Source organism: Crocodylus porosus, unplaced genomic scaffold (genome assembly GCF_001723895.1).
Source record: "Crocodylus porosus isolate Cpor-Errol unplaced genomic scaffold, CroPor_comp1, whole genome shotgun sequence".
In the NCBI taxonomy this organism is placed as follows: Eukaryota; Metazoa; Chordata; order Crocodylia; family Crocodylidae; genus Crocodylus; species Crocodylus porosus.
This window is the reverse complement of record NW_017728943.1, coordinates 76040431-76058518: the sequence shown is the minus strand read 5'-3', so window position 1 is coordinate 76058518 and position 18088 is coordinate 76040431. Positions and strand designations below refer to the sequence as shown.

Genomic DNA, 18088 nt, shown 5'->3' with positions numbered 1-18088 from the left:
TGTTTTTTTAGACATAATGCTACTGCACACTTAATAGACTACAGTATAGTGTAAACATAACTTTTATATGCACTGGGAAACCAAAAAATTTGTGTGACTCGCGTTATTGCGATATTCACTTTATTGCGGTGGTCTGGAATGAAACCCGCAATATCTCCGAGGTATGCCTGTATACATCGTACAAGGGTTGAAATTATCATGCACATATGATGATTATCGCACACTTGGCAGCATTGAAGCACACACACCTGTCCTACATGTGTGGGCATGTGGACACATATGATTTCTGATCGGATTTTACTTTATATGTTTGTGTGCATGCCAATGGTTGCACATGCACATCCTTCCACCAAGAAGGAATTTACTTTAACAAGAATCTGTACATTCAAGTGACTCAGAAATGCGCCAGACAGTGCATTGGCTACCACGGAATTGCTAGAGCTGTAAGCATGGGACAGGATTTCGGGCTGAAAGGAACCTTGGAAGCCCTTGGCAGTGCCATATGGTTTACTACTTCAGCAATGTAAGAAGCTATGTTAGTAGCAGGGGATATGAGAGTCCCATGCTATAAATCCATAAGGCAGGTCCTTAACAGGCAGTCATGATTGCCTGTATGTATAAACACACCCCACTCACGCACACCTTGCCTCCTGATTTCTGCTACTTCAGGGTGTGCTCAGGTTCTCCTTTCCAAGCCCTTTCTCTGCAATCATGAAACCAGGAAAGAACTACTTTAACACAAGTTTCTTTGTTTGGGCTATTCCCAGTACCAGGGCTTTAAGAAATGTACCAGATGATGCATCAGCTGCCATAGCATTGCCAGAGTTGGTCTCCTGCAAGTGACAGGATTTCAGGCTGAAAGGGACCTTCTTAAGTCCATTACAGTGCCATGCAATTTACTACTTCAGCGACTTAAGAAACTGAGTTAGTAGCTTTGGGGGACATGGGAAATCCTCCTCTAAGAATAAAATAATACTTTGCCACTGGCTGCATTGATTATTTATGGAAGGGCAGGATCCCTTTCTCATGAAGCAGAAGGTAGCTGTTGGGTGGAATCAAAATGCCTGACTAGGTAGAGGAAATGTTTCCTTCTGATATTTTTCTCCAAAAGTAATAAAAAGTCAACTATAAGGTTATACCATACAGGGTTTGTAGCAGGGGTTTTGCATACAGATCTGCAGGGAAAGACTAAGCTTGCCTATTTTATGAGGGCATTGCTTTTCTTTTGTGAGATCGGTGCATACTGAGTTCTTGAAAGCAAGCCAAGTTAAAGAATTAACTGAGAATGAGCATTGACAGTTTTCATTCGAAAGAAAATTAGAGAACAAAACTCAGCATGTCAGTTTGAATTGTTATTTAAAAGTGTAAGATCTTGAGGAAGGAAAACAATAATATCAACAGCCAAGCAAACCGTCTATAAAGAGTTGTCATAGCATCTTGCAATTTTTTTTAAAGCAGTTCATAAGCACTCATGTTTCCATCATTTCCTTGTGTTGTAGGTAAGGGAATATATTGGGATATCGGCAACCTATCATTAAAACTTGGTAGCATGCAGGACTAAAACTTGTATCAGTAAAACTGTAGGCAACATGTCGGGGGAGCACAGGGGGGCACATACCCCCGCCCCCGCAATTGGCTTTTGCCAAAGCCGTGGCCAGCTTCTGTGGGTGGACGCCACCACTCCTTCCCCCCGTCCAAACTGTCATGCCTGCCCTCACTACCAGCATTACTGTGGCCGCCTACAGGCAATCCCTGCTTGCTACTACCACGGTGCCACTGCTGCTGCCACCTGTGGGTGGTTACCATGCCCCCCCCCCCCCAAGCCTCCAAGGCATGCATTGTTCATGACTAATTTAAAACTTATATCAGTTTAACAGTCTAGCATAATGATGGCTTTCTGTGTATAGGAAGTAAAGGCCACAGTGCCTAGTGGAGTGCTATACTTAGGAGTATAGAATATAGCACCACTGTGGTGTTCTCCAAGAAAATTAGTTCTGCAGCAGTGTACATAGTTTATTTTCATATGCATAAGAAAAAGGGCCGTCTTGAGATGTGTTTAAAAGGCATTCCTTGACCTGTGCTGCAGGGGCCAGAGGAAGATCAGGAGCCCGAGTCTGAACTAACCGTGACTCAGCTGAAAACTTTGCGCAAAGAGCAGCAGGCAAAGCTAGAGAAGACCATGCTGGGCGAGGACTCCGATGAAGATGACGAAAAAGAAGAGAAAAAAAATGAGACCAGCGGGAGCAATGATATGACCTGCTCATGGGGACTGGGTAATAATAGCTTGCATCTCTGAATGAAGATGCTGACATGCAAACAAAGACTATAGCTGCTTTTAGCATTACCTGGGTAGAGAAGGACTAGGTCTTAAATTTCAAATGAGGCAGTATATTAAGAAGGCAGAAAAAAATTAATAGAAATAAATTTTCTCCTTATAAGAAGGTTTGCAGGTGCAAACCAGTTTGTGGGTGGGGAAAAAAACAGGAAAAAGGTGACTAATGTTGTCTGTTCTTAAACCAGAAAAGGAAAAGAAGTCAGGTTTTAAGGTTTATACTTTCTTCTTAACTTCTGCTATGTTGTGCATGTCATTGTAGCAAGCGTAACATGCAGTTACTTTTGAGACCTTCACAAAAGGGACTCTGAATTTTTTTGTATTTTGGGATTTATTTGGCAATTAGAATCGAGCTTTTAATTTTTACGGTTTAATACTAGTGAGAACCAAACCTTGCAAAGAAACATGAAAACTGGCAAAACAGACAGTAACTTCACCTATTGAAGTAAACTTTAAGGATATAAACAGCAATTTAAAATCGATCTCAATACAAAAATGCAGGTGATTCATCAAATTAACATAAATTAAAATTATTATACAAGGGGTAAATAGTGCCTTGTATCTTGTTCCATCCTAGTAAAGGTTGAAATATACTTCAGTCCTCTTCTCAAACTCCTTTCCTATTTTATTTGCACTTCTGTTTGTGTTCTTCCAGGGGAAGATGCAGAAGAAGATGAGGCTGAAGAAAACCCAATTGCCATTGAATATCAGGAAGCACAAGAGGCTTTCTATATGAAGGACCCTAGGAAGGCACTGCAGGGTTTCTTTGACAGAGAAGGTATGTGTATTGGTTGTCCTTTAATAGCTAGGCATTTCCTCCATTGTGATGATTTTTAGCAAGTATTGATGTGTGTGTGACCAGGATGCTTAATGAATGCCTTTAGGAGGAGATGAGGCTGAAGTGAGGGCTCAGATAGCAATCAAGGGAGTCACCTGGCTGGCAAGAGTCACAGCTAAGAGCATATAAACTTAGCACAGTCTAGCCCTCAGAGCTGCAGAAAGAGGCACTCCTGTGCAGCAGGGCTCCCAGGTAACAGCTGACCCTGGGGTCTGTGGATGGGAGTTAGGAGTGAAAGAGGGGTCAATAGGCACAGGAGTAGGGCCAGCGGCCTGGGAGCAAGGCCAGAGTCTGGGAACAGGGTAGAGAGGGACAAAGGCCTGAGAGAAGAGCTAGAGCCCAGAAACAGATGAGGGCCAGGGGCCCAAAGCCCAGAGAGGGGCAGAGGTAAGGCAGAGAAGCCTGGAGATTGGGGCTAGGGATCTGAGGCCCAGAAAGGGACAGATGTAGGAACTTTATAGGCCAGGACACAGTGCCCAGGAGTAGCCCACGTAGGTGAAATACTCAGGTGGGGAATAGAGTCAAAGAGGTTGTTCCCTGAGAGAAGCAGGCAAGCCTGGAAATCACACCAGGGAGTAGCCAAGATAGGCAAAGTGCCTGAGCACGGAGGTCCGGTCATGGGGCTGTGACCATGGCACCAAAGGGCTGGTGGGCAATGTGACTGATAACCTGCGAGGCATGGGCATGGTGTAAGGGACAGCGCTGGCCAGGGAGTACATCAGGAGAAGCAATCCCCACAGCCAATTCCACCGACCCAGAAGTGCCATTGGTGTGCCTGGAAATGCCAGTGGCACTTTTGGGGGGGCACCAGCAGGGGGCTGGGTGGGGGGAGGAGTGAGGGTCTTAGACCTGCATCCTGGTGAGCTACGGGGGCAAGGAGAGGCTCTTGACTTTCCATGATAAAAAAAAAAAAAACTAACATCAAATACCAAAAGTTATAGGTACTTAGTTTATTTTATTACAGTGATTGAGGCACTGGTAGGCTTCCAAATTGCTTTAAAATTGTAAATATATCAATAAAACGTGTTCAACTGATACGTATACATCTAGTGATATTTCATTTTAATCACAGATTTTGGCTTTTTAATTGGAGAATTTGTGTCTTTATCAGGGAAGTTGCAATTTTTAAACAGAGAAAACCAGGATCCCTGATAATGATATGTCTGTTCAGTAGAGCAATCTGAAGCATGTGATATCTGTATTTAAAAAAAAAAAACAACAGGCTAAATGAAAGGTCATGCATTTGTGAACCAAGAGTATAGCTGCTTTATTTTTGGAAAGTAATGCCTCAGAAAAAGGTATTAGGATTGTGAAGGATAACCCAACTGAATGTAATAAGATCATGGGATCATCTAATAGATGAGAGAAAATCCTATCCATTTAGGAGAAAATCTAGGCAAGAAAAGGTTGTTCTCTCTCACTGCTTAGCTCTGGCTTTCTTCCCATACCCCTGGGAATTACTGCTTGTTATTATAGCTAGGGCAGTTGCATCAACCTGTCTTGTTTCTTGTCTAGGGGAAGAATTAGAATATGAATATGATGACCGTGGACACAATAGCTGGCTCTGCAGGGTGAAGTATGTACTTTCTAAAATTAGGGGTAGCTTTGTCCTTCTTCAACTGTCCTTACTTTGAGAAACCCAAAAATTTGTCAGATGTGGGGAAGAATTTAGCAGCCATTATCTCTTAAACTGAGAGGCGTATGCTATTTGGAATCTGTTGTAGCCTTTCCAGATATATTGAGTACTAGTTCTCAGCTCCAAGTTTCCCAAAAGGCCATGGACATCTTGTGGTAACAAGGAGAAAGTTAGGTGGTAGTCTGAATCGTATGATAACAGATTATCCTGAAATGGCTTCTGTGGCTTGGAGAATCCTTGCCCCTGTATGGTATAAATTGTTAATTTCTAACTTTGGAAACTTGCGAGATACTAATGCTCAGTTCCTAAAATATACTGGCCTGTGGAACTAACACTTCTGCTTTGACTAGTACTATAAAAACTGAAATATGGAAATAATAGGTTTCAGAACAGAGTCTGTGGTTGGATATTAAACGCATATGCAACAAATGTAGTAGCCTCTTGGATCATCACGTGGAAACTATTCATGTTTTACCCTTTTGATCTGAACAGGTTGCCTGTGGATGATGCATCAGGGAAGCAGCTGGTGGCAGAGGTTACCCATTCAGGCAAGAAAAAAGAAGCAATGATACAGTGTGCATTGGAAGCTTGCAGGATACTGGATGCTAGGGGTGTACTGCGGCAAGAGGCAGGTTTGTGACCGACCAACTGCTTCAGTATCTTGTCTGTAGGTCCTCCCTGTGAGAGGTTATTAACCTCTAAGAAAACCTTGGCTTCCTGTATAGATAGCCAAAGTTTGTTAATGTAAATGCTGAGTGAGTTTTATAGTCATTAGGGGTTAGAAGGAACCTTACAGATCATCGGGTCCAGCCCCCCTGCACATGAGCAGGAAAGACGTGTTCAGTGTATGATACTAAATGATTAGCTACTCTTAACTCAGCAATAGATGCTTCTAACCTCAAACAACTGTTTCTCAAAGGCTTTACATCCATTACTTTCTTGCTCTTCCACCCCCATCCTCAGTATCCCGGAAGAGAAAAGCAAAGAACTGGGAAGAGGAGGATTTTTATGATAGTGATGATGACACTTTCCTTGATCGAACTGGAGCTGTGGAAAAGAAACGACTGAACAGGATGAAAAAAGCTGGGAAAATAGAAGAGAAACCAGAGACTTACGATTCCCTGGTAAGTGTGACTTCAGGTTAGCAGCAAGGCTGGGCATTTATGGTATCACATTGAGTGCATCATGCATGTACAAATGTGGAAGGAAGGTCAGAGAGATTTGAAAAATATGTTGTCACTTTAAAGCCATATTTATATATCAATGGGTCAGGCCACGAAAGTAGAGTTCAAATTCAGATGCCATAGAATGTGTGGTTTGAGAGCTTTAAGGACTGAAAACTTGTAATGACGTGTGCAGGAAGCCTTTTTTGTCTAGCACAGGATGAAAGTAGCTGAAAACTATTAGCAGTGCTTCAGTAGCCCATGTGCAATGAGCTGCAAGCTTGATATGGAGATTTGCCAACTGAGGTTTGGAATTGGATACCATGATGACACTTGGTAGTAGTGTGGTGCTAATTAGCAACCTCAGGAAAGAAGGAAATACTGTCCAGGGAGAAGAACTGTGCTCTCACTCTAGAGTCCTCTCTGTTTAAGACCCAAGGGAGGCTGGAGAGGGTGTTCTAAAGTTTATGCCTTCTGTAGATAGCAGAACTCAGTTCTTAGACTTTTCAGTCACCTGATACAAACCATGAATTGACACGCAAACTGGAGGAGGCAAGAGAAATTTGCAAGCTGGAGCAGATCTGTGACAGTACTTTCTCTGGGGACATGAATTGGTAACTATGTTCCATTCTAATGTAAATGCATAGCGTTGTTTTTGCCTGTGCAGTTCTGTTTTCTGCTTGACGTGTCTGAAAGGTCAGTGAATTTAAGCATCAGAACGAGACCTAACAAAACTGTTTCAGGTCATTGGAAGATAATTTCCAGTGACAAGTGCACAGGGCACAACCAAAACAAGAACTTCTGCTTCAAGGAACATGTAACACTGATTGGCAAGGGGGTCATGCACAGGGAAGGGAGAGGAAGGACTAGGGTGAGGAAAGTACTATGGTAGTTATGGTTGCTCAGGCATATACACATCTTGACGCCTCAGGAAGAAAGTAAGCAATTCAAACACTTATCAAAGTGGTAAGAAATGATTCAGGAGTGAAGTCAAGACCTGATCAGAGATCAGCCATAGAGAGATGGAAATAATGTAATAGGTCCTCCCTCCCTCCCTGCCATGATAACACTCAAATGTAAAGTGAAAACATCTTCTAATCAAGTGGTTTTTCATAGGTTGCAAAATTAAATGAGGCTGAAAAGGAACTTTTGGAGATAGCTGAAAAATTGAAGGCTTCAGGAAAAGGTAAGACTAAGCCCTTCTGGAAAGGCTTCTCTAGAAAGCACGCAGGGAATTTAAGAGAATTTCATAATATTATATCTACTGTCATACGTTTCTTTTTCCCACACTCAATTTTCTTTTAGCAGTGAGCAGACCTGCAGGCCACTGAATCAGCTACCCCTTGAGACTACTCTGAAAGCCATTATTTAATCCAGCGTTCAGGGTCTGTGCTTGTGTTCTGTAGGTCCAGTCATTTGCTTAATGGTGCTAAAGACAAGTTATTCAAGGGCATGTAACATTTTAAGACAAGGTAAGAAGGGTGTGTGCGCCACTTGCTTTTAACGGAGTAACTGAGTACTCATAGGTGGTAAAAGTATTAGCAAAATTTACCTAATTTGAAGACAGTTTCTTCCATACCTTCCAAAACTTTGTTCGGGAACTAAAACCCAAAGGTTTTTGAGATCTGCAGTTGATGATTATTAAGATCATCTTTACCACTGCAAGTGCAAAAAGTAAAAATAACAAGAGCAGGACCAATAAACTTATGTTGAATTAGAGGTGAATCGATACATTGGTCCAATATTGGATTGATGCCAATATAAAGAAAATTGATTGTATCAAATATCAGCCTGATGCAGCTGATAAGTGCCCGTGCACATGTGCCGCCACAGCACAGCATGTAGGCAGCAAGGAGTATAGTCCAACAGCTTGGAAAGCTGTGTGCAACTGTTAAGTCCAGTGTTGTGGAAGGGGAAGGGTGTTGGGGGGCAGATCAACATGCCCCACAATGAGGCGGGCTGGGGCTGGCACTGCCCAGCTGAGGCAGGGCATGGGATGGAGCCATGGCTTATGCAGGGACAGGGGTGGGGGGGCAGCTCCCATGTGCTGCTGGATCTGCAGTGGGGTAGAGGGGGGCTGTGGGCTGTAAGGTACAGCTGTGGGCTGGGACCAGGGCTGCGCTTGAGGCTACGCTCAGGGTGCACGGCAGTGGCAGCACTGGGAGGGGGCCTACAGTAAAACTTGGGGTGGCTGCAGCCCCCTCCCCCAGCACCGCCACCCCCTGCCCCACACCCACACGCCAGGAGGAGCCTGGTGTAACCCCAGCCCGCAGCTGCGGCATACCCCTCCCCCCCGCCTTCCCTTCCCATGCAAGTCTGGGGGCACATGCCCCCACCCCCTGAATCCAAGGTTTGTGCAGCAGCAGGAGCTTCCCCATACACCCATGGGGAGCCGCAGCTCTGTCCTGCGCCGTGCCGCACCAGCCCCACTCCCTCCCTCACTGCGAGGGGAGTTGATCTGCCCCACCATATCCCTTCCCTCCCCCTCTACCACAGCAGACTTACCAGCTGGACACAGCTGTATCAGAAATCGGATCGGTATCAGCCCCTATCCCTCCTTAAACAACCTGCTATCGGTATCAGCCCCCCAAATCTCTATCGGTGCACCTGTAATGTTGAAGTGTAGATTCTTGCCTAGCCAGTGAACTTCCTGATGCATAAGATCAGAGTTTGGGTTCCAAGCTTTCTACTTTGCGGGGCCCCAAAGCAGGGGTATCTTTTCTAGGATGGGTGGGAGTTACAGAGGCAGAAAGCTGCTTCCAGCAAAATGGTCCTTTTCATCACTCGTAACTTCTCCCAGCAAGGAGTATTGGAAAGCAAAGTGCTTGAAAGTGTGCTATGGGTCAGGGGATCATGACAGGGTAGGCATCATAAGGGTAATCTATTTCAACTTTTGGCAGTTATGCTTTCCTTTGTGCAAAATATAACTGATATTTATTTTCCATAAACCAACACAACACCAATTCTAATTCAGATTGTTGTCTTTATTTCTGAGAGTTTGTCTTGGACCACAGCTTGAAAAAGCTTACTACTCCTGAAAATACTCAGATTTATCTGTCAGCTGAGTATATCTGTGGCAGTCTTTTTTCATATAATGTCCATAGTAGACAGGTCATGATCGGCTAACTGTAAAAGATAATGCTTTATCCACTTCGAAAGATGGGAATCCAAGTCTTTTCCTGATATAAAGTATTATTTCCTGGTACAGTTGTTTTTCAAGGTAGATGCTAAATCAAATTGCAATAGAAGGTGGAGAAAGGAAGAACTAAGATGTTAATCAGAATGACGTATTAATTTCAGTGCACGACTTCAAAATGATTCATGTCTACCATAGTAATACTGGAAATTCAAGGACCTGAGCATTCTGTGCAACAGAATGTGTTGGTCCTTACAGTGAAACAATACTATGGTTATGCTGGTGCCTCACTTGAACAGTTGCATTCTATCCTGGTCCAGTTCCAGAGAAGCAGCAAAGCCTGAGTTGCTGGCTGCTAATCTTTTGTGGCTGTGTTGGTTGGTGGGCTTTTTTTCAGCACATTGTGTTAATCCTAGATGCAGACAGTAGCTTCCAGAAGTCCATACATTGATTACAACCAACTTTGGCAGCCCACCATTGTGATAACAGCTGTGCAGTAATATGGCTCTATGAAGCCTCTTTATAAAGCTGTGGCTTTCTCTAAGTGATTACTTGACTTATGTCTAAGAGTGTGGATGGATGGATGAGTGAATGGCAGGCTGAATTACAACACCTCTTACCAAGCACTTATAGAGATTAAGTGGTTGTCAGAAAGATCTCAGTAGTGGCTTACAAATCACGCTCTAAAGTCATTCAGAACTAACTGCTGATGTGCCTGCTTGATAATTTTCGCATACTTCAGTGCAGCTCAATGAAAATCTCTGTGTATTTGACTTTCAATCTTATTTTTTGTTATCAATAATTTTCTTCTTAATGGACAAGTTGGTAGTAAAGTAAATAGCCGTATAGCTTTTATCCCTATAACACAAAATTCCATATCTAACATTGATTCTCCTTGCAGTGATGTTTTGTAACCAGATTTTTCCACAGAAGCTTTCTGCCCTATGATAGCTATCAAATGACTAGAACAAGAATGTTAACTGCCCTCCAAAGTATGATCTTGAAGAAGTCTATCCCCTTGAGCAAAGGTGATGTAGCATTCCCCACTGCAAGGTTGCGGCTTTGCTCGCCAGAGGGCGCATGGGATTTGGCTGTGTGTACTTGCAGCCTCTCTAGCTATCACTCGATACTGATACTGACACTTCCAACCTATACTGTTGTGAGTCTCTAAGAAGGTGGCAGCTCCTCAGCTAAGGAAACTAATCCATCTCACATTTAGGCACAGATGTATGTTCCTGGTTTGTGGCCTTGTCCAGTTCTTTATTTTGGTGCTACCCACACAGACATTTTTTCAGGTTTGGCACCTTCTAGAGTAGGTATGCTAGTCACCAATTATACTGCAAAGTTCAGATACTTCTGTATGCAGTTAGCTCTAAGATGCATTTTATACATGCTACACTGCAAGAAAGAATTAAGATTGGTAAGAAGGTAGTTCATCTTTGTAGCTACACACTCACATTTCGAGTTCAGTTTTAATTTGTAGGCATTGTACGTAAGAGAACACTAGTATACGTAATCTACCTTTAAAAGATTTGTCTCCTCTTTTGATTGAGTTAGGACAAAGGCTGTTGTTAAAGAACAAACGCACATAAAGAATAAGTTATGAGAATGAAGGGCCAGTTTCCTTTGTCTGACCCTTTACACTGAACTTTCTATTAACTTTTATAACTAGGGCTGTCAAACAATTTTAAAAAATTTGATCTTGATTAAAATAGCTAGTCATAATCAATCATGATTTTAATCGCACAGCTAAAAACTCATGTGCCAAAAAAGTAAAATTATGAAAAATGTATGCGGGTATGTTGTGTATGAGGGATTTGTGTGTGCAGGGAGTAAATTTGTGAAGGTGTGGGGGGCTGTAGGTATGTGTGTGAGGGGTTTAGAGCCCAGGGAGGTCTAAAATGGGGGAACCCTTGCACACCCTGGCAGGATACAGTGTACTGTATGTCAGAAGTGAGGGGCGGCAGCAGGGCTGGGGGGTGCTGTGGCTTGGGAGTGAGGGGTAAAGGCATATCACTCTGCTACCCCCACCCCCCAATCATATTACTGTCCCTCCTACAGGTGTTCTCTTTTTTGAAACTGGAAATATAGGAGACTTACAAGAATGCAGCCCGGTGGCATGTAGAGCAGTGCCCAGCAGGTAAGTCTGTGGAGGGGAAGGGGCTGGTGGGGCAAATCAAGGCCCTCATAACGCGGGAGAGAGTGGGGTAGGGCTGGGGTGAATGGGGACCCCACGGCTGGGATAGGTCATAAGACAGCTACAGGAGGCTCATCCAGGGGCAAGCGGGGGCGGTGTCTCCCCACTGCTGCATGTACCCCCAAGGGAGGCATGGGGCACATGTGCCCCCCGGATTTATGTGCAGAGCAGAGGCAGGCTGCCTGCTGTGGACTGGGGCTTTGTGCTCTGCTGTCTTTGTCCTGGGAGCCGTGTGCTGACTGCCATGCCCCCTGCCTGCCCAGTGGCGGGAGGCACAGCATGGCATTGCATGGCTCCCAGGGCAAAGGCAGCAGGGTGGTAGAGCCCCAGGTAGTCTCCACCCTGCGTACAAATCCTGGGTACATCTCCTCCCCACCCACGTCCCTCAGAAGTGCACACAGCGATGGGGAGCCACCCTCCCTCTGCGCCCCTGGATGAGCTGTCTGCGGCTCTGTCCCATGACCTGTCCCGGTCCCAGGCTCCCATTCATCCCTGCCCCTGTCCCACTCTCTCCCTCACTGTGGGGGTCTCAGTCTGCCTCCTCTCCCCATGCCCCTTCCCCTCCATAGACTGACCTGCTGAGCTCCACTCTACACACCACCAGGCTGCATTCCTGGTCTTCATGCATCTTTGTGTCTGTGCGTGTTGTCTCTGTGCACGTCTCTCCCCGCCTTCTTGCTGCAGCCACCCAGAACCCACACTTGGGCTGCTCTGCAGTCCTCTGCAGTGCCACTGTAGCCCCGTTGGGTGGCCCAGAGGCAGCAGTGGTGAAGTGGAGCCCGGGCACGGGCTCTAAAACCATGTGCATGATTTAATACATTAATTGCACACATTAACGGCAATTAGTTGACACCCCTTTTTATAACCTAACTTCCCTAAGAGATTACATAAATTGCTTGTACCCAATTGCTTAGATTGGTGAATTATTATTGTAAACAATTACTGTTTGTTTTAAAACTGATATTTTGTTCTGTAAGAAGTTTGTTTTCTTACCTAGAAAAAATATTTAAGAACACATTTGATAGCTGATTGCAATCCCTCTCAAATGTTTAAACAAAATCAAAGTAGCTAGTCCATCGTGAATAGGAATGATTAGAGCTGAGCTCAGATGTTTCAATTAACAGATATTAGAGTTGTTTAAATGCCCATATGTCTAGGTATATATGCACATAGTTATGCATATGCAAGTGTTTGCTCTGTGTTTTAATATAATATTAAAGCCAAGGCAGAAATCCCACCTGCCAAAAAACCCCCAACCTGATTGTTTTCAGAATTTCAGAGAACTGGATCTCTGCTCAATTCTGAATAGCTTGGCCACATGGCTATCTTTTCACACACAAATTTATTTCTTTACTAATTAGAAAACAATGCCAATTCAATAGCACATAGGATTGGCTCACCAGAAGTCACAGATGATTTCTGTAATTTTAATTTGTGTAGAGTAGACTTCAAGTGGGAGATTAAATGAGCAGATAACATTCACCAATTTAAAAATTGATTGACAGCAGTTCTTATTTCTAGTCTTCCAAGAGAACTATGTATAGGAATATAAATTAATCTTGATTCTTAAAATAATTTTCTTTTGCAATAATCTGGAATTTCTGGAGGAGTTCCAAGTAATGCTTTTATTGCTTTCCTGATAAATCTCTACCCCTACCACCTCCCAAGAGAAAAAAGCTATAGGAACAGTGTTTTGAAATAGAAGATTCTTAGTGAGATGAACAGCCTCATAAATGGCTCTGCGTAGAAGGGATCATGTAAACTAACCTGTTACTCAAGAAACTCTTCGTTGAGAGAGGCTTTATTATGTGCAGAATAAAATTAGCTGGATTCTGTTTTGAGGAAACTGCAATGATTGAGAGAGAGATAGATATCGGTATTTTTCTTTTTAAAGTGGAATTTTCCAAAGGTAAAGTTGGCCCAGCATTAAACTGAGCCAGCGAGGCTTTGCACAAAGGGTTGGGTGTTAAAGTCTTGACTCAGTGGACCAGGAGGCTTCTCCTAGTCTTATGTTCCTGTTTCATCCCATTATCTGTTTTGTGTCTGATCGTGTACATCTCAGTATTTAAGGGCACAATGTGGTGTGTATGCCTTGTCTCTTTGCTCCCTCCACCCTACTCCCCCTTTTCAGCATATCTATTTTTTCCTTTGTCTTGCCCAGGCCAGTCCAAGCCAGCAGCTCAGGATTCCTTGGATGAGTTCATGACTGAAATAAAAGCAGGATCCACCTTAGACAGTGTGGCACGAAAAAAGCTTCATTTGCGGACCTTTGAACTCAGGAAAGAGCAACAGAGGCTGAAAGGGTTAATAAAGCTCGTTAAGCCTGCCGAACTGCCAGAGTTGAAGTCCCAGTGAGTTTTGGCCAATGTATAGAGTGGTAACCATTGTATGTTGTGCATCTGAAATTGTGATTCTGGCTGGCAGAATGCTGCTGAGATGTAACAGGAGCAGATTCTATCATGGGTACTACCTCATGTACCATCCCTCATCATTTTGAAGGGTCACCTAGCTGTTGGACTTGCTGCCCAATCGGGGGAATGATTCAGTTGCTGACACAGCAGCAATACCATTGAAGTAGTGTAATCGGGCTTCTTTGGTGTATGTGTATACATGATGGCACTTCTCAATAGCCTGTCATCCTGAGGGATCCCTGAGCACTTAAATGGGAGGAGGAAAAAAGGGATACATGATGCAAAGACCAGTTCATTCACTTGCTGAACTGCAGCTACATTCTGGCAACTAAGTGTTACAGCTATTCGGACAGGGCATAGCACAACACAAGTTGAAGACAAAGTGTATACCTTATCAGTAGACAATGGTGAGACAATTTAGGTAGATGAAGTATAATTACTTAAGTAGTAGTTTAGCTTGTATATTAATGAGGTTGTCTTAGGGGTCCCTCTAGCTTTGGCCAAGTGTCTGACTCCTATTATATTAGCAGGGGGGTGGGGGAGAGTTGCATTTCCTGCAACTCATCCCTGTACACTGCAATACTGAGCACTTAATAACACATGCAGGGGTTTGGGTCCTTGTTTCCTAGGATTATTTTGGTCTACAGATATTTCCATTCTTAACGGAAAAGGATTGATGTGAAGACATTTGCCTTGGGCTTTGAATGTGCTAACTAGTTTTATATCTGATTATGCTAGGACTGGGAGTCGTGGTCTGGAAACGGAGAACAAGCCTAAAAAGCTAACATTGCCTCTCTTTGGGGCAATGAAAGGGGGAAGCAAATTCAGGCTGAAAACTGGAAGCCTAGGGGTAAGTTGGGTGAAGACACCAGACTCAAGTTATCCTCTAGCCTGAAGCTTTCCTTTCATTTCCTTTTTGACCTTTTGCCTAAGATCAAATGTACCATTGGATCTGTTGCAAATATGTCTCTACGAGGGGACTACTTGTTTTTTCCGAGGAGAGCAAGTCTCCTTCCTCCATTTTCACCTATTGTGATTCCTATAACCTTTTTCTTGGGACCAGCCAAATTTTTTTCCACCCAGGTGTGCTACTTTACTAGTTCTTCCTGTGACTGGAAACATAAACTTTGCCCTGTAGTGTCTGTCTTGATTCTTATCTGTCACAGATCAAAGTACTCTGTACTGCTCTTTGCAGTATTTTTCAAGAATTCATGCATCTGTTTGCTTTTGCCCCACAGAAGATGCCCATCAGGCGTCCAGATATTCCTGAAAACTTCTTAAAAATGAAAGATGATGGGCCAGAAGTGGAGGAAGAGGAGGAAGAGGAGCAGGAGCAGGAGATGAAAGCAACAAACAGCAGGAACAAGAAACCGGAGGTGAAAGTGGCAGTAGAGGAAGAAATGGAACATGAGATTCAGCTTCCTGCTAGCTCTCCTTATAAGAGCAAGAATTTGGATTCTACTCGTGGTAAACAAACGCCTTTGATTTCCCTGTTTTACACTGGATTGTGCAACTGTTGAATTCTTCAGAGCTAACTACAACTGGGGGCTTTGATTCACTAACATTCCTATGACACTTTGCGGATTCCCTTTTTGCAGCTTTGCAACTGAGAGTTCAGTGTGGGTGCCAACAGGTCCAAGACATCTGTGGTTTTGTTACCTGGTTCATGTCAAAACTCTACACAACAGCCAGTTTACCCACAGTTTTGGTGTAATAACAGAAATTTCCCTAGGGCTCATTGAGGAGCCCCCTGCTGATAAACCAGTATGTGCAATACTTAAGTGGAGCTCTATATTTACAAAATATATAGCATTATTAGTAGGGAGGGGATGATTAAGAGGAAGCAAATGTCAGTGAAAAGCTTCCAATGATTGTTTATAAAGGAGAATATTTTTTTAAATTGCAAGGGCAAGAATTTTCATTGCTTCTATAGTTCATATCCATAATTCAGCCTTTTTCCATTTGCCGATTCTGCTCGTGTGAAAACTCGGGCATAATGTTGCAGTTAGTTCTGTGGCTGCTGATGGAACAGTAACTCTGCCTCCTTGCCTGTAGTGTACAACACTCCATGCCATATGGCCAACTTCTTAAAACTGTAGGCTTTTTATTAAAACTGGCTTTGTTGGTCACTGAAAGTCTCCCCTAACATTGCATTTCATGAGCATGGCTGAGTATATCCTAGTGTGAAGTGTTTGGGGGATACCAGTGCTTTGTTTGCCATAATGTCTGAGGCTTGTTCTCCTCCCGACTTTCCCTGTGTTTTATAGAGGTTTGTTTTCCAACCAGCAAGGAGCTCAAGACTTCAGAGCATGCATCTCAAAGTGGCCCCTCACAAGAGAAGCCCCAAGGTGAGCACTGCGGTTTGCGACTCAAGAAGTTGTGCTGCCCCACGTTAACCAAATAATTTATTGTCCATACAGACTAACAGAATAAAACAGCATTATTTAGTCTGTAAAAGCAGGGGATTAGGACCCCAGCATGTGACAAAGACAGGGCACTTTAAACTCAATTATTTGCACCCTCTTCCCCAATCCTTGCCTTCTATTTGTAAACTGCTTTGAGTCCTTGAAGGATTGGTACAATATAAACTCAGAATTATATTAACATGGTAGCATCACAACAGAAACATTTGAGGAAGATGCCAACATAGAAAATTGTACTCTTATCCTCCTTCCCTTGATACAGGAGCCAAGCATAGTAGAAAGGGGAAATATGTGGGAAGAGTTTTGTCCGTGCCATTGAGTACCATACAGCATTAGCATGTGCTGCAGAAATTACTCGAGGGTTACCACTCTTCTTTTAAAGAAAAAACAACTCAAAAAATACACTGCTGCTCAAGAGCCAAGCCCCAATTTGGCATAAGAACATGTAGAACAAATATATATGAATTCTCTTCTCCCCCATCCAGCACTGATTCTTCAAAGAGACTTTTTCTTCCTCTTATGGTTTCAAGTTAGGCACAAGAGTGACTCAAGATTAGAGTAAGTGGTAGGAAAATCAGGGGTATTTGTCCTTTCTGTCAAGCTGTTCTCTTTCACTACCTGTTGCTTCTGAATCTAGAGATGATTTTTGTTAATACATTGATGCCAATGTTTCCTAAAGATTCTTTCCAACTTTTGATATAAAGTTTCTGCAGTGCAGCAATTTGATGTCCAATGTCTGAGGAATTTCTTGGCTCATTGCTGTATCCTAATGTAATTTTCCACAAGTTTGATTTTTATAAGATGTATTTCTAATAGCAAGAGTTAGAAAAGGCCTTTTAGATCATGAATACTGGCAAGCATCAGACTAATAAAAGAGTGTATACACTAAGCTGTATTTGCCAATGAGCTAAAATGATTTTAGCTCAATAAATTACTAACAGCAAAAACCTAATCAAAAGATCAGAGCTGAAATTTTGTGCCATGAGAGTAATGGGTCTGTTTCATTTTTTTTCCTGTTTTGTTTTGTTTTTTCCCAAGTTGGCCCTTCATAAACTCTCTTCTGTTAGAGCGGCTGGTTCATAGTCTACGATGCAATGTCATGTAAAACACCGGTTTTATTTCTTCCCAGCATCTGGAATATGGAAAAGAAAATCTGAAGAGGGACCCAAAAAAATTAAAGCAGTTAATAGCCTAAGCAAGGTAAGTAATGGTACCAGAATTTTTTTCACACAGAGGAAACATTTCCTAATGTAAAGAGCCTGAGAGGATTCCCTGGTAATGAAATGGGATTGTATCTTGGTTTTATTTGAAGTTAGTTGCAACTAAGTCTGTTCCATTATGCAAGATGCCATTCCTCTTGCAGAATTAGTGAACTGGAGGCAATGTCATCAATGAGTATAGCCTGTAAGGAAGGTATCACCTAGCACTCGAGATATTATCATAGAAAATAAGCATTGGAAAGGACCTCAGGACTTCTAGTCCAACCACCTGCTTTAAAGCAGGACCATCCCCAACCAGATCATCCCAGCCAAGGCTTTGTCTAGCTAGTCTTAAAAACTTCCAAGGATGGAGATTCCACACCCTCTACCAATAACCTGTTCCAGTACTTTACTACCTTCCTAGTGAGAGTTTTTCCTGATATCTAACCTTAACTTCCCTTGTTTTGTTACCTGCCACCACTGAGAACAATCTAGTTCTATCATCTTTGGAACCACCTTTCAGGTAGTTGAAGGCTGCTATTAAATCCCACCTCAGTCATAGAATCATAGAAGTAGGGTCAGAAGGGACCTTGTAGCTCTTCAAGTCCGACCCCCTGCCTGAGTGGGAGAAAAACTGGACTCAAATGAGTCCAGCCAGGTAGTCATCAAGCCTCTTCTTAAAGATCCCCAGGGTAGGAGCCAGCACCACTTCCCTAGGAAGTTGGTTGCAGCTCCTAGCCGCCCTAACTGTGA

General features: G+C 43.2%; 1 protein-coding gene across 1 annotated transcript in view; it reads left to right on the top strand.

The window, feature by feature from the left end:
• The window catches only part of SLC4A1AP (solute carrier family 4 member 1 adaptor protein), a 25855-nt gene that overhangs the window by 3762 nt on the left and 4005 nt on the right, over positions 1–18088 (top strand). The window contains exons 2-12 of the mRNA XM_019549609.1: positions 2087–2273; positions 2988–3110; positions 4686–4746; positions 5299–5438; positions 5770–5930; positions 7086–7155; positions 13464–13653; positions 14452–14563; positions 14952–15180; positions 15981–16061; positions 17266–17336. Of these exons, the coding sequence (XP_019405154.1) occupies positions 2087–2273; positions 2988–3110; positions 4686–4746; positions 5299–5438; positions 5770–5930; positions 7086–7155; positions 13464–13653; positions 14452–14563; positions 14952–15180; positions 15981–16061; positions 17266–17336 (1425 nt within the window). The remainder of the gene's footprint in view (positions 1–2086; positions 2274–2987; positions 3111–4685; positions 4747–5298; positions 5439–5769; positions 5931–7085; positions 7156–13463; positions 13654–14451; positions 14564–14951; positions 15181–15980; positions 16062–17265; positions 17337–18088) is intronic.